This window comes from Leucopleurus acutus (assembly GCF_964270905.1).
Source record: "Leucopleurus acutus genome assembly, chromosome: 10".
NCBI classification, from domain to species: domain Eukaryota; kingdom Metazoa; phylum Chordata; class Mammalia; order Artiodactyla; family Delphinidae; genus Leucopleurus; species Leucopleurus acutus.
The window spans coordinates 54,562,705-54,590,349 of NC_139153.1; the positions used below are offsets into that span (position 1 = coordinate 54,562,705).

General features: G+C 44.7%; 1 protein-coding gene across 1 annotated transcript in view; it reads right to left on the reverse strand.

Moving 5' to 3' along the window:
• The window catches only part of TGFBR2 (transforming growth factor beta receptor 2), a 92,285-nt gene that overhangs the window by 53,098 nt on the left and 11,542 nt on the right, over nucleotides 1–27,645 (reverse strand). Inside the window, exons 2-3 of the mRNA XM_082847727.1 lie at nucleotides 4,370–4,538; nucleotides 212–402 (exon numbers count right to left, since the gene is read on the reverse strand). Of these exons, the coding sequence (XP_082703853.1) occupies nucleotides 212–402; nucleotides 4,370–4,538 (360 nt within the window). The remainder of the gene's footprint in view (nucleotides 1–211; nucleotides 403–4,369; nucleotides 4,539–27,645) is intronic.

Consider the following 27,645-nt stretch of genomic DNA (forward strand, 5'->3'; position numbering starts at 1 on the left):
TCTGGGTGACACAAACTATTTCTCAGTGACAAATCATAATGTGGGCCCCGGGAGCCAGATTTGATACAGACCAGAGCCAACCCTGCTACCCCTTAAGCCCCTCTTTCCAACAGGTGAAGGGGACCTGATCCCCAGTGTGAGCCCACCATCCAGCACCAGCCAGGAAGGGATGTGCCCTGAGCCGGCAGACCATCCCGAGAAGAACACTCACCTTCGGAGAAGATGATGTGGTCGTTGCACTCTTCGGAGCTGCAGGAACACATGAAGAAAGTCTCTCCAGACCCCTTTTTTTCCTTCATAATACACTCTGAAGAAGCAGCGTCGTCAAGGACAAATCCATGGTAGGCGATCTTGGGGTCATGGCAGACCGTCTCCAGTGTGATGTTCTCATCATTCTTTCTCCTGGGGTACAGAGAAGGAGGGGGTGAGTATGGTCCCACAGGGAAGCAGTCTGGGCTGTATCTCCATCAGGACATTGTTTCCGACAGCAGCGCTGCCTCCTGTTCTGCATCACTTACAGGTTGTCCCGTCATGTCCTGTGCTTTTCCACGCACTTCAGTCTTTCCTTTGCTTATCTCAGAACCCACTTAGGATCATAATGTGAGGGCTTTCCTTGGAGACAAACCTGTCAGAGAACTTTACACGTTATGCCTTAATTAAATCATTAAAGGGAGGGCGTGGGGGAACAGGAGATCGCTAGGTCCTTGGGGTGACTCCAAACCTTCCATCCTGATCGCACTGTGAGGCTAGCATTGCATCTCTAGTTTGCTGGACAGAATCTAGCTAAATATTACTCAGTCATAAAAAGAACGAAATTTTGCCATTTGCAGCAACATGGATGGACTTGGGGGGCATTACGCTAAGTTAAATACGTCAGACAGAGAAAGACAAATACTATACGATATCACTTATATGTGGGATCTAAAAAGTACAACTAGTGAATGTAACGAAACAGAAACAGACTCACAGATACAGAGAACAAACTAGTGGTTACCAGTGGGGAGGTGGGGAGAGTGGGAGGGTATAAGACAGGCTCAAGGATGGGAATATAGCCAATATTTTGTAATAACTGCAAATGGAGCATAATCTTTAAAGACTGTATAAAAAATTAAAAAGTAATAAATTTTGAAAAACAAACTAAAAAAAACCCCAAAACCCCTACCTATCCTTAACCCCCAAGCTATTGGAAAGTCTTGGCAAAAACAGTGGCCATGAAACAAAAGCACCTCCCTCCCTGCCCCCATAGTTGTGTGCCCACCTGTGTAGGTGGGGGTTTGTGTTTGGTTTTGGTAACAAGATGAAGCCGTGCTGAGTCCTCCGGGATCCCAGGGAAAAGCATGGTGTCCCTGCCTTGTGAAGCCTCCAGAGGCCCCGGGATGGGACAAGGAAGAAACTGTGAGCCACGAAGGAAAGCTGCTCTGCAGCCCTGGGCAGCTCTTTCAGAGCCCCGACTTCCACCCCCCGCTGCCTACAGAGCTAGAATCAGAGGGAGGAAACTCAACCACAGTACTTGAGGCTCCGTAAGGTCCTCAATTGCTTCCTCCACTCAGTGCCGTAACGGTGTCTCCTGGACAGGCAGGGCCCACTGTGCAAAACATCTGTGGGTACACTGGAGCACAGAAAAGGAGGATACAGTGAAATAAATACAGACTTCTTTGTCCTGCTACTGAAGAGGCTGTCAATATCTGCGACAGAAGAACCACAGTTATGAAATTAATTTTGGTTCTAAAATATTTCTATCCTTGAAAAGGACTTAAGCATTTCACATGGTAAGAGTGCACAACTGGCATTAGTTCAATAAATGAATGAGGGCTTCCCTGGTGGCTCAGTGGTTGAGAGTCCACCTGCCGATGCAGGGGACATGGGTTCGTGCCCCGGTCCAGGAAGATCCCACATGCCGTGGAGCGGCTGGGCCCGTGAGCCATGGCCGCTGAGCCTGCGCGTCCGGAGCCTGTGCTCCGCAACGGGAGAGGCCACAACAGTGAGAGGCCCGCGTACCACAAAAAATAAATAAATTAAAAATAAATAAATAAATGAATGAATCAGCGAGTGAATGAAAAGAACACTAAAACTGATCGTGGGAGAGTACCACCACAGAGAGCAGAGTCTTTTATTCCCCCACTGGGCTATTCCTAAGATAGCCTAGCGTCCGAGTGTGCGTGCCCTGGACACAGACTCTGAGGCTGTGAGATGTCTGGATCTCTGTGCAGGAGCTCTAGGGAGATTCCCCTGCAGGGGCCAAAGGCAGCAATGCTGTACAGAGCAGGGAGGGGGGTCGCGATGAGGCCTCTGCTGACCTCTGGGCAGCTGGGGGCTGGGATGGCCCATCAGAGCTGTCCCAAGCTGAGGCAAAGTGGTCAGGCGTTTGGGCCACTGCACCAACCAGTCCTGGGATGCTGGCTGCTGGTACAGAGAGGCTGAACCTGCCGGACTCCAATGAAGCAGCTCGGGGAGCAGACAAGAGGAGCACCCCTGGAGGGCTTGGGGTGATCCCTCAGCCCAGGGTGAGCACCTCAGTGCTGCATGGGTGGGGGTGCAGGACAGCATCCCTGGCACCTCCCTCTCTCCACATCCAAATGTGTCTTTGCCCAGAAAGGTAAAAATAACGTTCAGTGTATTTAATCTTTAGGGCTGAGACACAGAGGGCACAGAGAGCTTCCCCACAGGCCCGCATCTTCTGAGACAGCAAAGCTTCAACGCCAGGGATGTGTGATTCACACTCCACCCCTTGGACTTGTACTGGGGTAGGGAAACTACCTTTAATGAAAAGAGCCTGTTTGGGTGCAGAAGTATGTTCTCACCTCCAGTGGATATTTAAGTAAAGACAGTCAGCAGAAAACAGGAATGAAGAGGAGCCTGGGGTCAGCTGGTCTGGGGTCCTGAGGCTTCCTGCCCCAAACCTGACAAGTGGTCCTCCATCCTCTCGAACTTGGTCTGACCCTCCCAGAGAAGGAAGCCTGGCCCACTGGCAGGAAACCACGACTGAGAAAATGTTTCAACTGATCCTGAGTACAAGTCTGTCTGTCCCCTTGTAAATGCTGTGGGTCTCCTGTCCTGCAGAGTTCTGCACGACAAGCTGACTATATTTTCCACTTGAGAGCCCTTCAGATCTCAACAGAGCCCACGTCCTCTTTACTGGACCAGCCATGGCTAACTGCCCCCACCAGCCCTCAGATGGCATGCTTCTGAACCTCTGATCACACTCGTGCCTCTGCTCTGAACACCATCTCTGTCAAAATCCCTTTTTCAAAACCACCACTCAGAGCTGGACACAAGTGCAGCTGGCAGGTATGGCAAGCTGCCGTGACAGATCTTTGCTGTTAACATTCCTTTAGTTCTTAAGAACCTAATTCATGTCCTGGTACGTAGGGAAATGTGCCAGGGTTTCAGATTTATCATCAAGGCTGAGTATACACGGTCCAGAGAAAGTCTCAAAAGACTCCTTCCAAAAGGAGCGGGCAAGATATCTGGGTTTGCATGCTCATTTGCAAATGGCCAGGAGACACAGAAGTTACTTTAAAAAAATAGCTGATAAATTGAAACCATCAGAATAAGGCTTCAAAATGTTATATTTCATTAATGAATGTGTAGTTTTTTATAAAATAAGGACTCTCTTAATGATCTCTATTTTTTTTAATCTCTGGCTTATACTCCCAATTCATAACTATGAGTTAATCAAATGATTCATGAGCACCCACTGTGTGTGTGTGTGTGTGTGTGTGTGTGTGTGTGTGTGCGCGCGCGCACGCGCGCGCGCCTGGCAAGACAGGAGGATGAGGGAGGAAGGGAGGGAGGGAGGGAGGGGAAAAGGGGGGGGAGGGGGGAGGGAGGGGTGGACAGAGCGAGGGAGAGGAGGGGATCTGCTCCAAGAGGAAGATGTGGCCATGCTCCCAGAGGAAGACGCAGGGTTTGGCCCAGCAGTGTGAGGCACTGGCCAAGGCTTCTGACTAAGGAATAGGTTGTCTCCTGATGCCAAGTCACTTCCCCCATTTTTGACAAGTGTGTCCCTCTTGCAACAGCCCACCTTTCATCTCCACGAAGGAGGACTGAGTTTGTGTCAGAAGAACAAAGCTCCTGGCGTCACTACGGGGATCCCAAGGGGTCTCAATTAAATGACTAGTAAGTGGCAAATCCCTCTCCTTGACACAAGGAATGGTTTCCGGACTTATAAATAGTAAAGGTGCGTGTGTGTATTTGAAAATGTATAGAGTATCTCTAGAAATTACACTGAACGACTGAAAAAGAGATGGTCTAAAGGGAAGGGAATGGGACAGATGTCGAAGTTTCGGGCATGGAGACACATGACTACATACCACGAACGCACACTGCTTATAAAAGGGGAAAGAAAGGTGTTACGGGGCAACCTTACCAGACAGCCACGCAGACCTCTTGTGGCTTCTCACAGATGGCCGTGATGCTGCAGTTGCTCCAGCAGGACTTCTGGCTGTCACAGGTGGACAATCTCACATCACAGAATTTGCACAACTGCGGCAACTTGACGGCACCATTGTCGTCAGTGACCATCATGTCACTGTTAACTGGGAGGGAAAAGAGATGCATTACATGATTAACCAACGTAATCAGCTGCCAGTGGATTCCTGATACAATGCAATTTCAAATGAACCTGGTGTCAGAAGAATGAATGCGGAGAAAGGCCACATAAGGCCTCCACATCAGATGAGAGTTTGGTAATGAAAGCCAGGGCAGCGTGGAGATGGTTGGGATGGAGGAGGTTTGGTAACTTCTTGCCTTTGTCAGTGAGCGTCATAAGGCACTCTTTCTACAAAACCCTCCTCATTCAATCCAGAGACAGAGCTTGCGTCGCCCCACTGCATGGCGCTGGGTGCTGGTGAGCGTACCCTTAAGGGAATTATAGTTTAGCTGGTGGATGGACACGAAAACAGACCAGGGCAGGGCAACCCAAAATAAAGAGAGGCACGGAAGACGTGGGAGCCAGACGAGAGTCCCCACCTCATGGGCAGAGAGGGGTCCCGAGGAGCAGAGCTGTGACATGGGGAAAGGGGGTCGGCCAGTTCGGAGGAGACCCTGGGGGTGAGGTGGGACTTTGCCATCGCTTTCCTGACCTACACCCGAAGAGCTGTCCGGGCCTTCTTTGCAAGAGCCTGGCTCTGCCTGCTTCCTGTCGCCTTGAGCCAACTCAGTTGATAAAGTGTGTCTCCTAGACACACACACACACAGCTGAGGCCTGGAGTCCCACAGGTGAATGCCAGCAACCTCTCTGACCTCATCCCTCCCACCGCCACCAGCCGCCCTCTTATTCTTCACTCGCTACCTTTTAAGACACACGGGCCTTTCCTGGAAGAAGCCAAGCTCCTGCCTTCCTCAGGCCCTTCCCTTGCTGTGTCCTTTGCCTGCATTCTTGTCACCTTCCTGATCTCTGGTTAAATGTCACCTCTTCATCCTAAAGCAGCCCACAAGGAACCAACATAGGGTTTTGTTTGATCTTCTGCACAATCTCCATCACTCACTGGCTTCTGCCCCATCCACCAAAATGCAAGCTCCATGAGGCCTTCTCTGTCTTGTTTCCACACTGCTTCTCCAGGGCCAAGAAGAGGGGCTGTCACATAGAAGACACCCGAACAAGCGTACTGAATCAATGGTGACTAGCTAATACACAGAGGAATGAACGCAAGAAGTTCACACCTGGCCTTGGCGCCAGGTGGGAAGGGACAGAGAGCTTCCTCCCTCCCCTTGGGGGAGTGTGATGATACCCCCAATATTCACTCACATTCACCAGTAACACACTGAAGACAAACTGTCCTTGGCAACACATATCTGCATGCTGAGAGGTGCCAAAAAGGTATAACACCCCTTCCCTCTTTTTTCCCTCAATGAGACCCTTTTCCATTGGCAATGGTGGTAACTAAAGGCATGAGTTTGGAGAGTGAGACCAGGCTATTGTCAACAAACGTGAACTCAAAGACACTTCTTTGCTAGACTAGGAAAGATTAAGCACTCAGACAGCAGGGGGCACTAGACCAGACTCCATCAGGAAGCGGGAGGGTGCTTCTCCCAGGGTCACCATTGGAAAGGCCTGAGCAAATCCTCCTCACCCTCTCCTGTGTTAAGGACACTCCAGCCTAAGTCCCAATGCACAGCTTCCAAGACCTCCCATGGCCGCTCCCTGCCCGTGAAATCTAGTTTCTGTCACCGACACTTTGCCACGCAGACGTCTTTGTTGCTTGGGCACAGCACCTGTTTCCTGGGTCTCTAAAAATATAAACCTATATAAATTTAAGATTTGCTTTCTTGTGGTACATTAAATATAGAAGCAAAAAAATAAACCCATTCATCCCTCTCAGGCCTCAAGTTCATTTCAGGAAGTGTATTTTTAGGTGACAATCTATTTTGAAATTCTCAATGTCTCCCAAACCAAGAGCTCTAACTAAGCTTAGCTAAAAATACAGGCCACAATGCTCTCTGAATCTTGTGTTCCATTTGGGACTAAGACAACAATGAATATATATATTTTTTCTACAATGGTTAGATTTGCATCCATTTGTGAAACAGCTAATTTAACACTTCAGGCTTCCCTACAAGACACAGGCAAGGCAAAACAAACAAAAAAAAAGCTAGGCCATGTTCTGTTTATTTGATTTTTTTAATAGTTTCAGACAAGCATCTCTTTGCTGGTTAGAAAGTTGCTGTTTTTAAATATAAAATCAAGCCTCCAAGACTTGGAATTCAGCCTTCCAGCATTTTAGGATTTTAGCCTCTATTAGTGGTTATCAACTTTGGGGCCATGTTGGAATCCATCACTTAGAGCGCTTAAAAAACTCATGAAGCATCCCCACCCCCCCGGACATGCTGATTTACTTATTCTGGAGAGTGGCCTGGGCACCAGGTCTTTTAGAAGTTGCTCAGACAATTCTCGATTCTCGTGTGCAACCGAGGCTGAGACCCTGACCTGGAATTAGTTGGAAACGACATAACTGGCACAAAACAAATCAGCACAAAAATACCCTCCCTGCCCCCAACACACAAACACATATGTAATGTATGTGACAGTGGTGGGGTAGCCCCTCAATAAAGCTGGAAGGTGTTTCCTTGTGAAAAACACACACCTAAAGCCACGTGATTAGCACTTTGACACACTGCTGATGGAAAGGAGTCCTTCCCCGGGCTGGCAGATCCTTTTCTAACAGAAGCTAAGAAGTGTGACCAAAGTGGCAGAGTCAGGAGTGATGGGAGAGAAGAAAGCCAGATGTGACTGGTGCTGGGAGCTGCAGTGGCAACCACAGATGTGTGGACAAGTATAAGTGCTTTAGATCTGATGCCTGCAAAACGCAATCCACAGGGAAGAGACAAAAAAAGGGTCATCAAAAAAAAGAAAGAAGAAAGAGGGGCCAGTAGGCTGCAGGGCTCAGGGGGCTGGGAGACAAGCAGATGCACAGCCCTGCTGCCAGATGGAGAGGCCAAAAAAGAGAAATCTCACGGCTGAATTCTGGGGAAAAGGCAAAAGGACAACTTGACGCACACTTGGAGGCACAGGCATGTGGAGGGAGGGGGAGGTATACAAGAGAACTTGTCCATATTAAGCACCTACGATGTGCTAGTCAAGGTGCTAAGTTATCACATAGAGCCTCCTGAGTACCCAGTGAGGGGGGCCCCATTTTTCCCTTTGTTACAGTAAAAGCTACCACTGCTAAGGTGAGCAGACTTCTTAGCTTGACCAGCTTTTTTTTTTTCATTGGAAAAGTTCGAAAGCCTTGACACAGGGCATAGTCACTGCCATGCCCCCACGCCCACCGGGCACTCCATACTAGCGGACCCAGGAGGCTCCTGATCCGGATGATTCCACCAGCAAATAGCGTCCAGGCTCCACTTAAGCCCAGTGTTGTCCTTTGTGAACAGGTGCAGTGGTGGGATAGAGAGCTAAGTGCAGGAGCATGGCTCCCTTCACCTTTACTGGGGGTCAGCTAATCTTGATAAAGGCTTTAAGTGCTCACTTTGGGGCGAGGGGACAGCGAGAAATGCATACAAGCTTTTGCTCATGGTTTCAGAGGCTGGTCCACAGATTCCTTGAAAGCCCATAGCCCCAGGTGAAGAATCTGAGGCCCACCCCGGAGTCCTCGCAGGTCACTGAGAACATGCTGGATAGTTCAAGGCTAATCAGAGTGGGGGGCAGAGCCAGTGGGGCAGAACGTGGGAAGGATGGTGATTCACTCCACTTACAACTGCCTCTTGTGCATTCCAGTCCACAGAAAAACCTACTGTCATAGCAAACAACATCGTATGCTTAATATATAATTTTTGTGAAGCCAAAGAATGAAGAGTTAATGCATGCACCTAAGTAGCCAGGGACAAAGATATTTCTGTAAACAACAGCATAGCAAACACCACCTAATGAACCCTATAGCCAACCCCAAACAACTTCAAAATTCCTTCCAACACAGGTTGGAAAATTACTCTCTTAAGTGTCGTCAGTTAAGATGATCTCATATTAAGGTGTATTTTCCTGCCTAGGGACGCTCTGTGAGCAACTGACCATCCTCAGTGAATTTTCTACCTGTAACAGGCAAATGAGCTCTTCGTAACGTTCTCCAGAACGAGAAGATCTCTTACCTGGAAAGCCAGCCAGTAAAGGAAGTGAATGAGGACGGCCTCCTCCAGCATATGACAGTATCACATGGCCCATCACATGTCACTTCTCTTCAAACAGACCCATGAGTAACAGCAAGACCTTCAGTCTAGATCACGCTGCCTTCCTCATTTTAGAGCACATTTTCCCCAAACTCACTACCTAGAGACAGAGGTTCCGAGTCTTGAGAATAAGAACGAAGTAAATGCTTAGCTACGTCTATTTCTGGAATAGTACTACTGTCTTTGAAGGTCATAGATGAGCAGCCTAATAAAGGTTAGATTATCCCAGATAAATATTAGGAATTTTGCATACAAATTGTTACTCCATAACTTTGGAATGGTGTCTACTATTAGCTGAGCTATTAGGTAAAGTCTCAAAATTCCACACATAATCCCAAACACTTTGGCAGAAATGCATTCACGTATCTTTGAATTCCTGCATTTGAATTTCTACTGTTGTTTTATGGCATGTTTTGGGGGCATTTAGGAATTCATTTATTCCACAAACACCTGTGGATGTCTTGCTTTGTGCTATAAATTTCATAGCAGGATCATTAAAATTGATATAACCAAGTGCAGCATCTCAAAGAATAATCCACGGCAACTGGCAAACAAAACTCACTATGACTCAGAGCAGTGCTCCTCAGATATTAACAAGCACACAGATCCCTTGGGAATATGTTAAACCCACTGGGGTATGTGTATGGAGTGTACTGGTTCATGCAATGGTGGGGCTGGCAAGTCTGGAATTTCTAGTGCAGGCCGGCAACCTGGAAACTCAGGCAGGAATCAGTGCTGCAGTTTCAAGGCAGCATTCCTTCTCCAGGAAACCTCAGTTCTTGCCTGTAAGACCTTCCAACTGACTGGAGGAGGCCCATTCACATTACTGAGGATAATCTACTTTCTAGAAAGCCAATTGATTGTAGCTGTCAATCATCTACCTTCACAGCAACCCCCAGATTCGTGTTTGATGAAAGAACAGGGCACTAGAGCCTCTCCAGGCACTCGCAGGTACCATCCAGGGTAGGACAGCGACTCTGTCCTCAGCTGATGCCGACGCTGCCTGTCCATACTTTGGGCAGGAAGTTTGCGGGGAACCCAGTTTGTGGCTGCCCATGATGTCCCTTTCTCCACTCATTCTGGATCTAGCAAATCGAATACTGATTCCTCCTCACCATTTTTCCAGGCATGGTCTCCTCTTATAGTTCTTTCCATCTGCTCTTCTCTTGCTCCTGGCCTTGTAAACGATCGTGGACCCAGAGGCTCTGATCACCATAGGGGCCACAATGGAAACACTGTTCTCGGCAAGAAGGTTTTTAAGTGCAGTTGGCATTTCAGAGTCAGACACAGAGGCAACCATCTGGCAGCCAGCCGCCATGGTCTGCGATGCTGGCAACAGACACCCATGGCCCCCGAGACCCGGTGGGACCAGTCTACTGGCCTGTCACACATGCCATCCCACCCAGAACAAAGCATCCAGTCAAACAACTCACAGGACCCTTCATGACTCGTCATGAAAGAAAGCCATTCCCCAGCGAGTCAAATAAATTGGCCAACTGCTAAATACAAACAAATAAAAAAAAAAAAAAACCTCGTAATTAAGTCAAAGATAGTTTAGGAAGATTTCCCTTCTCTGAACTTCTATTGCATACTTGGAACTTCTAATACAAGGCGATACCTCATTAGTTTTTAAATTGTATTTTAACCCTCATCCCTTAAATAATTATAAGTATATTGAAAGCAGGAAAGGAGGGGCTTTTCTCCAATGACAGTCCCCCAAAGTCTCTGGGAACCAGGATCAGTACTGGAGAAACCACCACTAAGGTAACTGGGAGGCCAGAGTCTGGTTTTGAGAGGCACAAGAGGACAGAAAGGCATTTGATTGGGAACAGAGCATAGACCAGGAGAGGTTGAGCAGAATGGGGGATCTAAACAATCTAGGGGCAGGATCTCTGAAGACAGCGAATTATTCAACAAACATGCATCCTCTGTTTTACAGATGGACAGAAGGTGAGGTACACGATGTCTGAGGTGTGTACGCAGGTCATAGCATGGCTTGGCCAAAGCTGGATTTAGAACAGGCAAGAAGATAGATGAGGCATAAAAAATGTCCCAGCAGGAGCACAACAGGCAAGAACAGAATCCAATTTTGTCTATCTAATCTCATAATAGGACTATTCCCTTCTAAAAATGAACTGAAGAAACTCAATGTCTGGTTTAAAAACTTAAAAGTCAAGGGCTGGTGAATAAACCACTGAATCTGGACAGTTGTAGACCCTCTTAATAAAACTCCAGCCTGAATTCACTGTTATGTAGGTAACTGTGAATGACCTGGAAAGGAGGCAGAGGTGTGTGTGTGAGTGTGAGAGTGTGTGTGTGCATTTATGCGTATAATTCCCCACCCTCTGTGACTTGTTCAACTGAGGGAACTTAGCTTTGAGTGTTTCTTTTTTTTAGCCTTTTTGGCTCGTAAGTTTAACAGTTCACTATGGATGGTTTTAAGAAGAACTGTATAAACATAAATTTGTAGCAAATTAAGGAATTAAGGGATGTTTCAAAGGGATTAATTCAATACAGTACTTTAAATGGAAAACTTGATTGTTCCTTTTTTTAAATTTTATTTATTTATTTTTATTTTTGACCGTATTGGGTCTTCATTGCTGCACACGGGCTTTCTCTAGTTGCGGCGAGCGGGGGCTACTCTTCGTTGCAGTGTGCGGGCTTCTCATTGCAGCGGCTTCTCTTGTTGCAGAGCACGGGCTCTAGGCACGCAGGCTTCAGCAGTTGTGGCATGTGGGCTCAGTAGTTGTGGCTTGCGGGCTCTTGAGTACAGGCTCAGTAGTTGTGGCACACGGGCTTAGTTGCTCCGCAGCATGTGGGATCTTCCCAGACCAGGGCTCGAACCCATGTTCCCTGCATTGGCAGGCAGATTCTTAAGCACTGCGCCACCAGGGAAGTCCCTTGATTGTGCCTTTGAACTAGGATTTTTAAATTTTGATTTACAAGGAAATGTTAAAGGAGTTATATATAGTATAAAACAAGCTGTAACTGAATGGAAAAATAATTGCTTTTTCCAGTGACAAACATAAAATAACTGAGCAGGAGTTTCACCTGCACCTTCCCTATTTAACACTCCCCGGCCCCTCTAATTCCAAATAGCTCCCAAATAGGCATGCTCTGTTTTCTTACTTATCCCTGAATTTCTTGGATCACTAAGGAATGAAATGCAGTTTGAGTTCTCAAACAAGTTGTTGAATTTGCTTTTTTTTTTTTTGATATATGTCCCAGAATCAGGTCATATGTCAGGTAACAAAACCCAAACATTTAAAATGATTCTTGCAGATGGAAATATCTACATTGTTGCCAGAGGCAGTATTTCAGAATACAGGCACTTCTGCCCTGTTCAGAGAGTTGAAACACTTTTAGCACTCTCAGCTTTAATAGAGATCCTTCATCTTTAACAGGGATCTCACGGATAAAACACCCTTCTGAGAGCTGGACAGAGGTGAGCAGTCTGCAACAAATACCACCACCCATACTTGCCAATTTTAGTTTATCACTGAGAAGGCTGATTTTAACAGTGCATTTACCTGGCAAATCCTAACTGTAGAGTTTTGGAAATGAGCCAAAACCCAAGAGCATGCAGGGCTGGGGCTGAGGAAAAGAGGAAACAAGTTGAAAAAATGAAGCCATATCATTGCACATAGGATAGTTCATCAAGTGAAGATTAGACTGTGGCGCTAATTCATAGTCTGTCAAAACCATAACTTTCCTGCTGGGAAGGGCTTTCAAATTGGCCCTTTACATTTAGTAATAGTAACTGAGAAAGCAATTCTCCCTCAGTTGATATGACTTGGATGGTGGACGGTAGCAACAAGGAAAATAACCCAGAGATGATTGAAAATAAAAGCTGATTAACTAACTCTCTTAGTGACAGTCAAAACAACATTGGTAAATAGTCCGATAGAGGCAAGGTAATGAGCACAAGATTTATGGAGCACTATCGCATTCCAATCCAGCTAAAATCATTTGTTACTTACCAAAAATATTAGCCAACATACACAAACATGCATCATTTATCTGCTCTGGAAGCGCCTTCAAATTAACCCTTTATGGAAAGGTTGGACAGAATAGGGCATGGTTCTTTTTTCAAGATGCTTATGATCCTACAGGAAATAAAAAAACTTGCACAAAAATGATTTTTAGCAAAAGAGCTCTGGAAACGGTTTACCCAAAGATATGCTTTTCCATTAAGTTATTTATTTAGGAATTAAACAGTACTTTAACTCAAAATGCTGAGGCAGCTGAATGCAAAATGCCAGAACTAATACAAAATCCGATAAGAAGGGATTTTTTAAAAGGTAGCAACTGTTTGAGAATCAGAAAAATAGGCATCTGGGTTGAGCCGTTTGCTTCAACCGAGCAAGGAATTTGGTCGGAATATCAATCTCCTGTGAGATCCAGCTTTTACATTTCTAAATTTCTGTGGTGGTTTTTCCCTACCTCTCTTCCAAAATGGGCTGCAGTGTCCTGAGGCAGGCCTGGTGCCGGAAAGGTTTTTCAATTACAGTTTTATGAAGTATGTGAAAACATCAGTCAAAGCAGATGATTCCCATATTTGTGATCTGGAAAAGGGCTGAAACACTACTGCACTCGGGAGAGATACTCCTTCAGATGGTGAGTCTCAGAGGCTTGGTTTCTGGCAACGAAGGAGCCTGGGGCTGGACCAGGCTGGGAGATGCTGCAGCCCAGCCAGGATCGCTATGCGGGGGTTGTGGGCGCGGACAGCCCCCAGATGTATTGTTTGGCTTAACTTCTCTTCTTTTTCAAATGTGAACCAAGTTTGAAAATGAGGCGATGTCACATGAAAAGCTGGATTTCCAACTCCACTTAAGAAAATAAAAAGACTGGGTAACAGTAGGCAACATCATCCCATGACAACCATATCTGGCGGGGAGGGGCGGTGCCCCCTCCTTAAGTCGGCCTCATCCCCGCCGCTCCTCTGTGTCTCCTACCCCCTGCCCCTTTGGCCACCTGAGCGTACCATTAATGAGTATTTAACATGTCCATTCAATTCTCTCTTCCCATATTAGAGGTTTCACAGGAATGTAAAAATTCATGATTAACTCTCTAATATGGATATTTTCCAATATGCATTTTATTCTCTAATGTGGATACTCACATTTCAGTTCAAGGAAAAGGAAAATTTTCTCCTTTAGAAATCAGATCTGTGTGGGATAAATGATAATAACAACAACATGATAATTTCTATTATCACCATTTATTGGATGCAAACCAAATGCTTAGTCCAGTGCTAAGTGCTGTAATGATTAGTTCATTTACTCATCACAAAGGCCACGTAATTTTGTCATCATCATTTTATAGATGATTAAGGGTCAAAGAGGTGAAATAACTTATGGAACGTCAACGAGAGACAGCCAAGGAGAGACAAAGCCACAGGTCATATGTAAGCCCTCATCCCTCCTGATATGAACAAGAAAATAGAGATTCCCCTAGAGGTTTAAGAGCAGAGCTGTACACTCATTCCAGCTGAAGGCAAAGACTGAGTGTGGCCAGCTGGAGCTGAGGGGAGCAGGTAAGGGTGGGGGAGCAGTATGTTTCTTAGAAGACAGCTTTGGTTCTCTGCAATTACTTCACTTATTTTATTTTAGGATACGTCTATAATAAGGGCAGGTTAGTAAAGTCCAAGAGTTCTCAAGTCAAAGACTTGAGTGTGAGTTCAGGTTTGGGGGCCAGCCACTTAACTTCTTGGAACCTCCGTTTCTCGATCTATGAAATGGTACTTTTTAGGGTCAAGACAAAGAGAAAACATGCTTGATGTACATGTGAAAACTGTCTAGACGGTAAAAAGTGCCACACAAGCACTCCCTGGAGAGAAAAGGAACAGGGCAGGCAATGCTCTCTCTCCCAAAAGAAAATTACAGGGAAGGCATGACAATGACAAGACAATTAAGAGTCTGGTAAATCTATTCCCACTTATCAATAGAATGCAGCAGTTTGATGACTTCTAAGAAATCTTTCAGGACACTTGAGTAAACAGACAAACTGAAATATAATAACTTTTGTTACTGAGATGATCCAGAGCTTTCAAGGAGATAGAATGAAGTCAGTCATTGTTAAAGTTCCCAGGAGTGCTTAGGGTCTTTAAACAACCCTTCTAGAACCAAATAACCTGGTTTTACAATATTGTTCATAACCAGCTTAGGTCTCGCAAATAGGCAGTAAGTTGAAGATCAAGTTCAGTTCTCCAATCCTCTGCTGACCCTTGCACAACATGCAACAGGCCAGAGCTGATCTGCTTTGGCTTTGCGACACCTAGTGTGTTACCTGACAACGTGCTGATAAAATTAGTGAGTTTTCACACTCAGAGACGGGGAGGCAAGGAGGCGCCTTAAGGCTCTGGAATTCTAACATGTTGAAATAAGCTTATGTTTGGCTTTCTTTGAGAAAGAAAGAAAGGAAACAAAACCAAGACACTTAGATTCACAGCTGACCAGAAAACTGGAGGACACTGGCAGCAACTTTACTAGATTTTTAAGTGTCTAGTTAAGAAGGAATGCCATTCAGATGTGTGGAAAGCAACAGTCCTTAATCTCTTCTCCTTGAGGCCATTTAGTCTCCTAAAAATTAATGAGGGGCTACTGCTCTCCGAGTCATACTGGAGAACTGTCCAGGCTGGGAGTGGAGAAAGCTCCAGATGACAGTCAGCTGGCTCCAGGCTCCAGGGCATTCAGCCCCTCCTCTGCCAGTCAAATACTGGGTCGAACACGGTGATTTTTAAGGTCCTTTTCATTTTGGAAAGTATTCACAATTCCACCCCCAAAGTCATGAAAGCTGAGTAATTCAAACATGTCCCAGCACTGACCTGGCACCCCTACTTAAATAGCATGAGATGCCATGATTCTGTTTATATAAGAAAAATGGCTTCAAGACTATCGTTCTGTTTTGTTTTCTCTGCTAATGAAGAAATCAACTCTGTGCCACGTCTCAGCACGCTGATGAAGGACCACATCCCCGCTTCATGTGCACAGACTTGAACCTGATCAGGGCAGCTGACCCGTCTTCCAAGAACAAAACTACAGTGTCATTCGTGCATCATAAGGTTGGAAGGAAGGAAAATGCTGTCAGGTGACAGAGGATCACTTTCCATTCAGCCCCTAAAGGCATCTCCTCTACCTTTACAGGGGATGTGGAGGAAATTCTGATTTAGAACAGACACTTTAACTGTAAAGTTTCAAACAACAACCTTCAGCATTAGAAACATCTGTGGTTACCCTGGATCCATTCTCTGGGATCAGCTTGAATGATAACCATTAATAACAGGTATGGTTATACAAAACAGCCTTTTGCTTGCTCAACGCCTTGATTACGTGTGACAAACAGTTAATGAAAGATTGGTATGACTGTTCCCATTTACAGAACAGGGAAGTGTTTAAATAACTAGCTGAGGCTGGCAGCTTCATGAGGGCAGGACTGTCACCTCTCTTGTTCCGGGACAGACAGCCTCAGCCCAGGTCGGCCACATACTGGGGGGTCCATAAATGTTGGCTGAGTTAAAAGGGCAAAATTCAAAATCAAGCTCCTGCCACGATGCCATCTATTTAAGGCCGATTCTCCCCAAAATGCAAATGAAGGAAAAGAAATACAGTCAATTTTAAGGAAATGAAAGTAAAAAGCACTCCTAGTCTCAGCACTATGTTAACAGGGACCCAATTCTAGAACTTGTGTGTAGGGGGTACTTTGAATGGATTAGCGCAGCCGAACGACCCTTGACTCGCTGGCATAAGAAGAGCAAAAAGCACGCGGAGATTCGGTTTGGTTTCTAAGATAACACGGCCCACTTTTAAACCTCCCCCTACATGTTGTTCAAACAGAGGAAGTGAAACGAAAAAGAAACAAGTTTCAAGCATTGTTAAGCCTTCAAGAAAGGACAACAAAGTGTAGGAAATCTGAAACAAAATCTGAGAATCTGCTCTTAAACTGGGCAACTTGGCTTGTTTTCTCACAGTGCAACTGGATGAGAAAAGTGAGGTGGTCTCTGCCCTTCCTGGGCATCACGTGTGGCTGTCATGACCTGCCTGTTATTTGCAGTAAACAGTGTGAAGGGCTCTGGGGAGGTAAGTAGCTGCGATCTGTACGATGCTATCTTCCAATGAGTGAGAAGTCAATAGCCCTCCCAGCCCTGACAGTCCCACTCAGGCTGTTGAGAAGAGAAAGCAGCATTTACATGATGATGTTTGATTGTCAATAGGCTGCAGGAGGGCCAAGATAGATCCCAGCACTCATTTTATTTTATTTCACTTTTTAAATTTATTTTAACCAAGTCTAGTTGATTTACAATGTTGCATTCATTTCTGCTGTACGGCAAAGTGATTCAGTTATATATATATAAATTTTTTAAAATATTGTTTTCCATGATGGTTTACCACAGGACACTGAATATAGTTCCCTGTGCTATACAGTGGGACCTTGTTGTTTATCCATATTATATATAATAGTTTGCATCTGCTCATCCTCAACTCCCCCCCCCCACCTTGGCAACCAAAGTCTGTTCTCTATGTCTATGAGTCTGTTTCTGTTTTGTACATAAGTTCATCTGTGCCGTATTTTAGATTCTACATATAAATGATATCATATGGTATTTGTCTTTCTCTTTCTGACTTACTTCACTTAGTATAATAATCTCTAGTTGCAACCTTGTTGCTGCAAATGGCATTATTTCATTCTGTTTATGGCTGAGTAGTATTCCACTGTATATATGTACCACATCTTCCTTATTCATCCAGCAGTCATTTTAATATGGAAAAATGAGAACCACAAAGCCCTGGAAGTGCGTCTTCTCACTTGGTACTGGAATCCAATGGGCTGCTCCCAGCTATGGGCGATGGCCACCTTTACATACCGAAATACCATTCAGTACGAGGGCTAAGGGTGGAGTACACAACTTCAACTATGACATGTTGTGAATCACCTTTGATTAGGAAGTCAAACTACAATACTTTCTAGTTCTTCAGAAGACTTTTTAAGCAAGCTCTTGTGTGCAGCTAACTCTGACATCTTTGATTTGCAGTCAAATAATCTCATTCATTAAACCTACCCAGTGCTGGAGTGAAGGCCAAGATGTGTAAAGAGCTACATAGCCCCAGAGGTAACCGAGAAAGTACCTTCTGACTCCACTTCACAGTCTCTTACCCATCTTAGTCCTATCTTTTTACCAACACCAATGGAGCTGCAGTCTGGCTCCATTTCTTGTGGAGTCCACTATAAAAACGTGTGTCTATAAATGTAAAAAGAGAGAAGTAAAGATGAGAGATGGTGGGCGTGGGGAGGTAACAAGCGGCCTCTAGTTTTAGGGCATTTGAACTTGCTGTTCCCTCCAACCAGAACGTTCTTGCCCCAGACATCTGCCTTTTTCCGACAGAGGTGTGACAACCATCACTCTCTACTCACTTGTACACACAGACTTCATGCTCCAGAATCGTGAACACTGCCTGGCACGTGGTAGTTGGTCCTCCATAAACACTTACTGTTTCCAGTTTTCTGTTTCCCTTAGCCTTCTAAAGTCAAGTTTCACATCCCTTCCTTAGGTTCCAAGAGAAACCTTCTACCCTCCTGATAAATTCCTCTCATTTGTAAAAAATTAATACGTATTTCCTGGAATAGGAATAAAAATATGCTCACAGAGGAAATAGGGGAAAAAGATGTATTGGACCCAGGCATGGAGGGTATAAATAGTCATGGCAGAGTTTAAAGAAAATGAAAACCACAAGGATTGGTTAGTCAACATTAGCTGTATAAAGAAGTCAGTTCAGAAGTCAAAGAGTGATAAACAGCAAGGTCCTACTGTACAGAATGGGGAACTATATTCAACATCCTGTGATAAACCATAATGGAAAAGAATATGAAAAAATGTATATGTATAACTGAATCACTTTGCTGTACAGAAATAACACATTGTAAATCAACTATACTTGAATAAATTTTTTTTTTAATTATTTTTGGCTGCATTGGGTCTCCGTTGCTGTGCGTGGGCTTTCTCTAGTTGCGGCGAGCAGGGGCTACTCTTTGTTGCAGTACGTGGGCTTCTCATTGCGGTGGCTTCTCTTGTTGCAGAGCACGGGTTCTAGGTACGCGGGCTTCAGTAGCTGTGCCACGTGGGCTCAGTAGTTGTGGCGCACGGGCTCTAGAGCACAGGCTCAGTAGTTGTGGCACGTGGGTTTAGTTGCTCCACAGCTCATGGGATCTTCCCAGACCAGGGCTCGAACCTGTGTCCCCTACATTGGCAGGCAGATTCTTGACCATTGTGCCACAGGGAAGTCCCTTCAATAACATTTTTTAAAAAGAAGTCAAGGAGAGTTTCTTTCCCAGGAAGAGCTGGCTCACAAAGGTGGAGGACCAGGGGCAGCTATGAGAAGGTGCTTCTTTCCGACGCACTGTTCTGAAGTTCAAGGACATTATATGGGGCTGCACTGTGTAACCTGGTGCCAGGAGCACACACGGCTGCTGACATTTTGATTTAAATTAACTAAAGTTAAATAAAATCACACCTCCAGTTTCAAGCAGCACTAGCCATTTTCAAAGGCTTAGTAGTTGCATGTGGCCAGGCTAGATTTAGAACATTTTTCGTCACAGCAGCAAGGTCAACTGGACAACACTGATCTAAAGAAATCCAAAAAAACCTGGGTTCCTCAGCTTCCAAGGAGCTCTGAAATCAAAGGCTCCAAGGGATATGGAAGGAAAAGCAGGGCAGAACCAGAAAAGAAGCCCCCCAGGAGAGATGTTCATACTGGCTAAGATGTCCTTGGAAATTAAAGCTCGATCCTGACTATCCTGATTTCATAAGGAATGTGTTTTATATTAAATGATTAGCCATCTGCAGTATTACAGCTGAGGAAAGGACAGAAGACAGTCAGGGATAGGGACTAGAGTTCCAGAGTAAACCCATAAGCTGTGAGTGGCAGTGGAGAAGGTTCCAGAAGTGAGAAAAAAATGGACCAAACTAGGTTTGCAACAAGCTGGCACCTGGGAGGGCTCAAGTCAGCTGGCGCCACCTCTCAAGATGCAAATCCCTCTACCCAAGACAATACACTGCTCACAAAATAAGGCCCATCTGACTCCTAAGTTCTTATTAAACCCCATTTCAATGGCTGGAACCAAATGCAGAGCGAGGCACACAGATCATGTTTCCATTCAAAGCCCACATAAGCCTACAGCAAGGAAATGAACATTTCAGGAAAAATACTGGCCTTTTTTTTTTTTTTCTTCAAGGTTTTTGGGAGGGTGTAAGTCACAGCACGCCAAATAAGGGTGAGTTCCCAGAAGAACACAGCAGAGAGGTGACCAAGCGGGGAGAATTTATTCACAGGGGAAAAATTCCAGTGCCCTCTGGGAAGCCACTTCCACTGGACGCTTTTGAAGGAAGCTGAACCCAATGAAAAGCATTCCTTCAGAGCAAGTTTTCTCCCTGAGATTTCTACCTGCCTCTTTAACTTCTCTACCTCGTTTTCCAGCAGGAATGGTTTATAATCTCTACCCCTCCATGGGCAGAGACCTTAAGCATATTTTCCTCCTGCAAGACAACACTATTTGTCCAGCCCTTTAAAGATTAAAACTAAAAACACAGATAATAAAAGAGGGTATTATAATTAGAGTGTATTGAAAAGAGGGTATTATAATTAGAGTGTATTGCTATTGAGTATTTCCATAAACATTAGCATATCATGGATCCAGGACAGAGACAGTCTCTAATTCCAAAGGACAGGAATGGAAAGGTACAAATAATTCAATCTGTTCCCCTAAGAAATGACCTGATTATCCTCACTGGAAGACTTGAGGAGAATGGGAATTTCAAGGATATGACTGTCCTGTCCATTATGGTAGCCAACAGCCCCATGTGGCTATTTACATTTAAGTTAATTGAAATAAAATAACATAATTCAGTTCCTTAGTTGCACCTACCACATTTCAAGCCATATGTGGCTAATGGTACCCACGGTGGGCAGTGCAGATATAAGATACGGTCACCACTGCAGAAGGTTCTACCAAACAGTGCTGCTCACCAAGACAGCTAAATAATTCGTCCCAGTAACATCATGGAGATTATGAAGTAAAAAGCTCCCCGAATACCACGTTTCTGGGCTATTGGCATCCTTCTCTAGTGAATTCCTTGCAGAGGTTTATGTATATTGTACATCAAACCAACCTCCCCGGGCTCAGGCCCATTCAAATGGCATCAGATATGATAAAAGGATTCCATTGAGGCGCTCCTCAATTGAAACTCTAAATTCTTTAGATTTCTAAAAGTATGAAGTGTATGTTTGAGTTACCCGTGGTGCGGACATGCCAGGAAAATATCTATGAGTGAGACTTGGTAAAAGTGCTCCCTTAGAATTAATGAATCTGTGCCCTTGTTTGTTTTTTCACACCATATTTCAGAGGAGTCAGTAGGCTGTGCGTGGAGTAAGGTCTAGATGGAACCTAAGGATATGTGGGGATACCAAAGGTTCTGGGACTTTTAAGAGCTTCCCTATATATCTTTTGAGGTGCAATGAAGGAACTATTGTTTTAAAAAAATCATGAAGTGTTTGGGGAAGGGAAGGATTGGGAGTTTGGAGTTAGTAGAGGCAAATAATTACATATAGAATGGATAGACAACAACGTCCTACTGTATAGCACAGGGAACTATATTCAATACCCTGTGATAAACCATAATGAAAAAGAATATAAAAAATAATATGTACATGATAACTGAATCGCTCTGCTGTGTAGCAGAAATTACACAACACTGTATATCAACTATACTTCAATAAATTTTTTAAAAATATATATTTTTTAAAAATCATGAAATGCTACTGCTGGTGGAACCCTATCCCCACCATGGGGTCAGAAATAAGGGTCCAGGAGCTGACTTGATGCGTAGGGAGGTTGTGACAGGCTCCCCTGCCTTCTGCTTATTGCAGAAGCCTGATGGGAAAAGAAGAAAGGGGTCCACTGCCTGAACATCACACACTCCTGGCCTTGCAATGGTTTTAGGATGACATGCCCCTACTTATGATTTGCTAGTGACTGGAGAATTAAGCCTAAACAACATGGCCTAGCATTGAAGGCCCCCATAATCTGATTATCTTTCTGCTAAAAAACTCATTATCAGAAACCCTTTGATATGTTAACGCCTTCTGCCTTCCTCACCCCTGGCATTTCTACCTTCTCCCAAGATCTACTTGTGCAAGGCCAAGGGATCACCCCCAAGGTGCCTGCCCAGGCCCCGGAAAGAGTTCAGTGCCTCTGCCAGCAGCTGTGAGCTTGACTGTGACCAGGAGAATGGCTTCTCCAAGGAGGCCTGGTGTCCACAACAGGCTGATGCCCACCTTGGCTGCCGTCGGGGAGCTGGAGGACGGCCTCTGTGTGTTCGGTGGGCACACATCACAGGCAGGCGTCTTCCCAGCTTCCCCTGTTTCCTTGCAGCAAACGCAGAAGCGTGACCCTGGCTAACAAATGGACAGTGGTGCCACTGAGTGGTACTCAGCCCTTCAGATGCAGCTCAACCATTTCCCCCTTTGGAAGGTCATCAATCTCCAACCCAACCCAGAGAGTTCTGCCTCCTTTGGCCTTGACTTTTAACCACCTTTATGGTGAGGTAGGCCTGTATTTACCGCACTCTGCAGGTGAGTTTCCAGAAGTAAAGGGATTTTGATTCTCCTACAGCTCTATAACAAAACCTTGCTCTTGTTATACAGGATTTAAAGGCAGAAGACGTGAGCTTTTGAACCTAAAAAATGGTACTTCTTTGCTAGGAGACATCAAGTAAGTCTCTTGATCAAATTCTCCATTTGTAACCTAGCTGAGTGGGTTCCACATGAGAATCATCTGGGGATCTTTTGAAACAATGCTGATGCCAGGGCCCGACCCCACGGCAAATGAATTGGAACTTTTAGGGGTTTGGCTCAGGCATCTAAAAGCTCCTTAGATGATTCTAATGCGCAGCCAGAATTAAAAAAATAAATACCGTTCAGGGAGGATTTATTCTATATGGAGTGAAGAACTCACTGGGGACAAACTTAGGGCGTAGAGATGGAGGCATGGCAGTACCGGATAGAGGTGCCAGGCCTACCAGCCATGTTTCCCCACTTGGCCTTCTGTTAGGAAAATCACAGACTGCATTAATACTGTACCTTATTATAAATGTATACAGGTAGGGTCAAGTCCAACCCAAGCAATCTTATGTGACTCATAAAAAATCTTTTTGGGATGAGGCACGAATCATAAACACAATGGCCCCAAGGCATTCGTTTGCTATTGTACAAATTCCTTCCAGGAAGATCATTTTTAGATTAATTTTTAAGCACAGATTTTACAATTTACTATCATTTAAAGGGTGGAAATCCTCTGCCAATCACCAAGGGGACAATAAGCTTAAAGGAAGGTCTGTTTGAAAGATCTGAGCAGCAGGCTTCCTGAGAAAGCTGAATTTCTCAAGTGTTCTGACCCCAGGAGGCAAAATGAATAGCGAGTTCAAGGAGACAAACGTGAGAAAGTTTATCTCCCTTTAGAGAAACTAGCAAAGAAGTTAATAAGATACACAGTTCCTTAGATCAGAGTTAACAGTTGTAGATAAGCCTTTCCTTCAGAAAATCACAAAGCTAAGTAGATAAAACACACAAAAAAGATAAGTTTTAAGTCAATATGTTCCTGCAATGTAATTTCTCTTCCTGGTCTGTGATGTTTTTCTTTTTCATTCTATTTAAACAAACATACATTGAGCAGCATCTATAAGATAGGTCTAAAGAAGGATCATTTCTGAAATGTTCAAGATGTGAGTATTTTCCTTAGTACAATTACATTTGCATTCACAGGAATCAGTATGTAAAAACAATAATTTTTAAAAAGGATTATATAAAAGGTATTATTCCAGAGGATTTACTACAAAATCCCTTTAAAAAAGAAAGTGCATAAAAGGCAACACTGAAATGTATTATAGTTTGAAGACAATCTCTCCAATTTTAATATAAATTCATGAACCCAGTCATTATGTAAAGAAGCTCATCTGTTCTAGGAAACATTCACTGAGGAGGAAGGATCAGAATGATCTGTGGTCCTGAGTCCAGGAAGTCATCCTGATGGATCTGGTGGGGGAGAAAAAGAGGTCCATGTGACAGACGGGGCTGCTTTAATGCGTTTCCTTAACCGAAATTAATTAAAACAACAACACAACCCAACTTCTTTTTCTATGTTGTGGGGAAAATAACGTTTATATAGAGCACGGTGCAGGAAGCAGGAATCTAAATTAGCTTTGCGTGCTGGCAGCCTGAATAATGCTTCTGCCAAGAGGTCATTTTTTTACCAAATACTTTCAAAATGTCACAGTCACAGGCACAGTCTTCGCTACTCCTCAAGGTATAACTTCTTTAATATCAAAGCAATTTGACTAAACATTACATGTCTAATGTCACTCGTGTTCTGCCAGTCTACACAATCCTGTTGTCCCCTCCATCCTTTTCAGACATCCATCTTTAAGAAGATCTGTGAAGGAACCCCAGACAGTCCTTGACCTCTGGGCCTTCCTACATAAAGACCCCCATATCCCTGACCATGTCATGCACCTCGAAGCTCTGGGGAAGAGCAAACCTACAGGACTGGGGCAATGGCCACAGGTTTTTATAAATGGCAACATCTGCCTCCTGACAATGGTGACATGACCCTCAGAAAGCAGACCGCATGGTGTTTAAAAGAGAAACTGTCCCCACAAGAAAAGGGGGAAAAGAAAATGACTCACGACATAGTCTGAACTCCAGAAAGACTGGTGGACAAAACCCTCAAAGAAATGTCTGGCAGAAGGTTATGCTCCAGTCCTAAATGCGGCTTCTCAGGTTCAAGGCAAAACAACGAGGCTTCTGATGCCAACCCTTCCATCCCCTCTTTTGCAATTCAGTTACGGAAACATAAAAACACAATGGGACCAGAGTTTTGATCTTATATTTACTTAGAAATTAAGCGGCGAGGGAATACAATGACTAAAAACAGTAAAATGATGAAAAGACAAATGGTACTTTATGATGCCTTTCTGGGCCTCCGTTTCCATGTATGTCAAATGGGATTACTAGACTCATCTCAGAGGGTTGTTTCCAAGGTTACAGGTGACAGGCAAGGGAAAGTGTTTTACAGGTAACAAAGCACTCTATGAACGTATGGGATTATTAAAAAACTATTATAATCAGACATGGTCAATATGTTTTCTTCAAAGTTATCTGACTAGATTTTTTCCACTGGTGTTCTTTCCCCCATCAGTCTCAATTATAGTAAAGTTATTCAAATCACTTCTCTTTTCTGTTTCCCTGGCACTAGTTTTCCATCTGCCTGGACAAGCAAGTAAATGACTAGTTTTACAACATTTGTTGTGCTTTTAATTTTCATTTAACGGCTATTTTAACAATGAAAGACACAGTATACGTTCCCAAGAGATATGCACCAGAGGGTGGTTGGCAGAAATGTTCGCTGAAATAGGGTCCTTCCACTGCAGCCCTGGTCACTGCTGATAAAAGGCACGCAAGCCCATAGTGTCCTGAGGTTTATGCGGCTGCTTTCAACCAGCACAATCCTCAACTATCCACCCTCATCTCTTGGTTTTCTTATAACTTCAACTGAGAAAGCATGATGGCCATGTCTGCTTCCATGGGCTTCTTGTGTAAACTGGGAAGATGATTTAAGAAAAGTGCCAAGACTTTTCAGGGGTTTGCTCCAAAAACTCTCCTGAACATAAATTATTTTAGAGTATGGGTCATCATCAAAACAGACCATTGTATCAGAGGTCAGGTATTGTCTGGGGCTTCATTTTCCAGAACCTAAAGCTAAATGTATAAATAAAGACATACAGAGAAGAACAAAACTGCTTTGACTGGCAGAACACAAGTAACACAGACACCTAACATTCAGTCCATTGCTTTTACACAAAAGAAAAGCAAAGCCAGTAGGCTTAGAGCAGAGGGGGTTCAAGTTCGTTGGAGCTCCAACAGTTATTCAAGAAGTAACCACTGAACTGTTAAGAAACCAGATTCCCTCCTGGGCCCTGAAGACACAAGACACATTTCATTCACAAACTGGTAACAGGAAACACTCTGAGTTTGACAAACTGCTTTGCAAAGTGCTGAATAAATGTAAGTGATTCTATAATTGCCACAAACATCCCCACCAACACCACCATCAAAATCTTGGAAGATTCATGTTTTCAACAGTTTTGAGAGCTCACCAACAGTACATCAAATTAAAAGTATTGTCTGCCGACACAGATGTAGAGAACAAACGTATAGACACAAAGTGGGCAAAGTGGTAGGGTAGGGGTGGTGGTGGGATGAATTGGGAGATTGGGACTGACATGTATACACTGATGTGTGTAAAATAGATAACTAAAAAGAACCTGCTGTATAAAAAAATTAATAAAATAAAATTCAGAAACAATGTATTCTCTGCCTAGTCAGTGCCACAGAAATATTAAGACACAAATTTCTTATTTCGCCTCCTTTTCCCCCATGGATAAAGCAGAGAGGGCATTGCTAATGCATGTCTACATAATTTTATGAAGTCTGCCCCAGAATTTCCACAGAGGAGGGTTCAGGGGTGATGACTCAGCTGGAAAGGAGAGGAGACGTGTCTGGAAGCCGTGCTGACCCAGGAAGCACACTAGCGATGGAGTCTAGACAGCAGGGGGCTGTGGAGACCACAGTGATGGAGGTGCTGAGACCTTCCAGGCCTTCTTTGGAGACCCATCCGTATTAAGCGCCCATCTAAGGCAGCCTTCCTACCTAAGTCTCCTGAGCACGCGCTGTTTTACCAGGGCTTTCCCAAAAGTGCAACCAGGAGTCCCCCTGTATATGGGATGTTTTGCATCAGGCAGGTGGAAAGATGTCTTCAGCCGCTCTCCACTGCCCCAATACCCCTCTATTCAACGGCCCCTTCTCCAGCCATCCCAACACAGGAGATAACCTACGAGTCAGAAAATGAAAGGCAGGACTGGCAATAAAAACCCAAAAAACAAAACAAAACAAAAAAAACCGTCCCAAGTCAGGTGGTATGATTTGCTTTCTGACTTTTCCTGGCCTCTGTGGCCATAACACATTGAGCCCTCTAAAAGACGCACACAAGAACATAAATGAATCAAAGGCAGGCTGTGATGGATGGAAAAACAACAGCCCTCCACACCCCCAGACTGCAGCTCCCCTGAATTCACAGAAAATAAAGGCTGAACACACAGAAAACCTCCACTGTAAAGAACAACTTACACAAATCAGAACGTTCGAGATTTCCCACAAGCCCATGGTTCTCTCACATACCACCACACGTGTCTATAAATAACAAAGCCCTTGACGACACACTTGGGGGAAAGGCAGGCAGTCTAGCAAAAAAAAAAAAAAAAAAAAATCTTGTCACCGCCATGTTGGATTTATAAGCACTGTCCCTGGCCTTTAAAAGCAACGAATTCCAAACAGCAACAATTTTTAGTGACAATGCATGCTGAGCGCCAGGGAAGAATCAGACAGACTGTTCTCCCTCAAAGAGCTTTCCTTCTAGGAAGGGAGTTAAAACACACACACGTCCAGCCACAGGGAGCTTCCCACCAGGGCCGCCCGAGAGGAAGCCAGGCCTGATGGAGAGGCTGTGAAGGGGAGAAATAGGACAAATCCAACTGCAGACCTGACAGAAGAAGTGGGGTTCGGCCAAGCGTTGGTTCAAAGGAACAAAGGTGCTGTAGGGCATGAAGAGAGAATGGGAAAATTGTGGGGAGCAGAAGGGTCACAGGTTAGAAAAGCTGAGTAAAACCAGGGCCTGAGGATGCACGAGGTCAGAAAGGGGGCTGGGGGAGAGGCTGGCACCATCCAGGCCTCCGGTGATCTAACTTATGCTGGGGTCCTTCTCTGTGTCCTAGGAGCCAGGGATGCAGCCCTGACCTCAAAAAGGAAGCAAGGGCCACGCAATCACCTAGGATCCATGGAGAGGATCCACAGAAGGCTTCCAGCAGGTCACCTATTC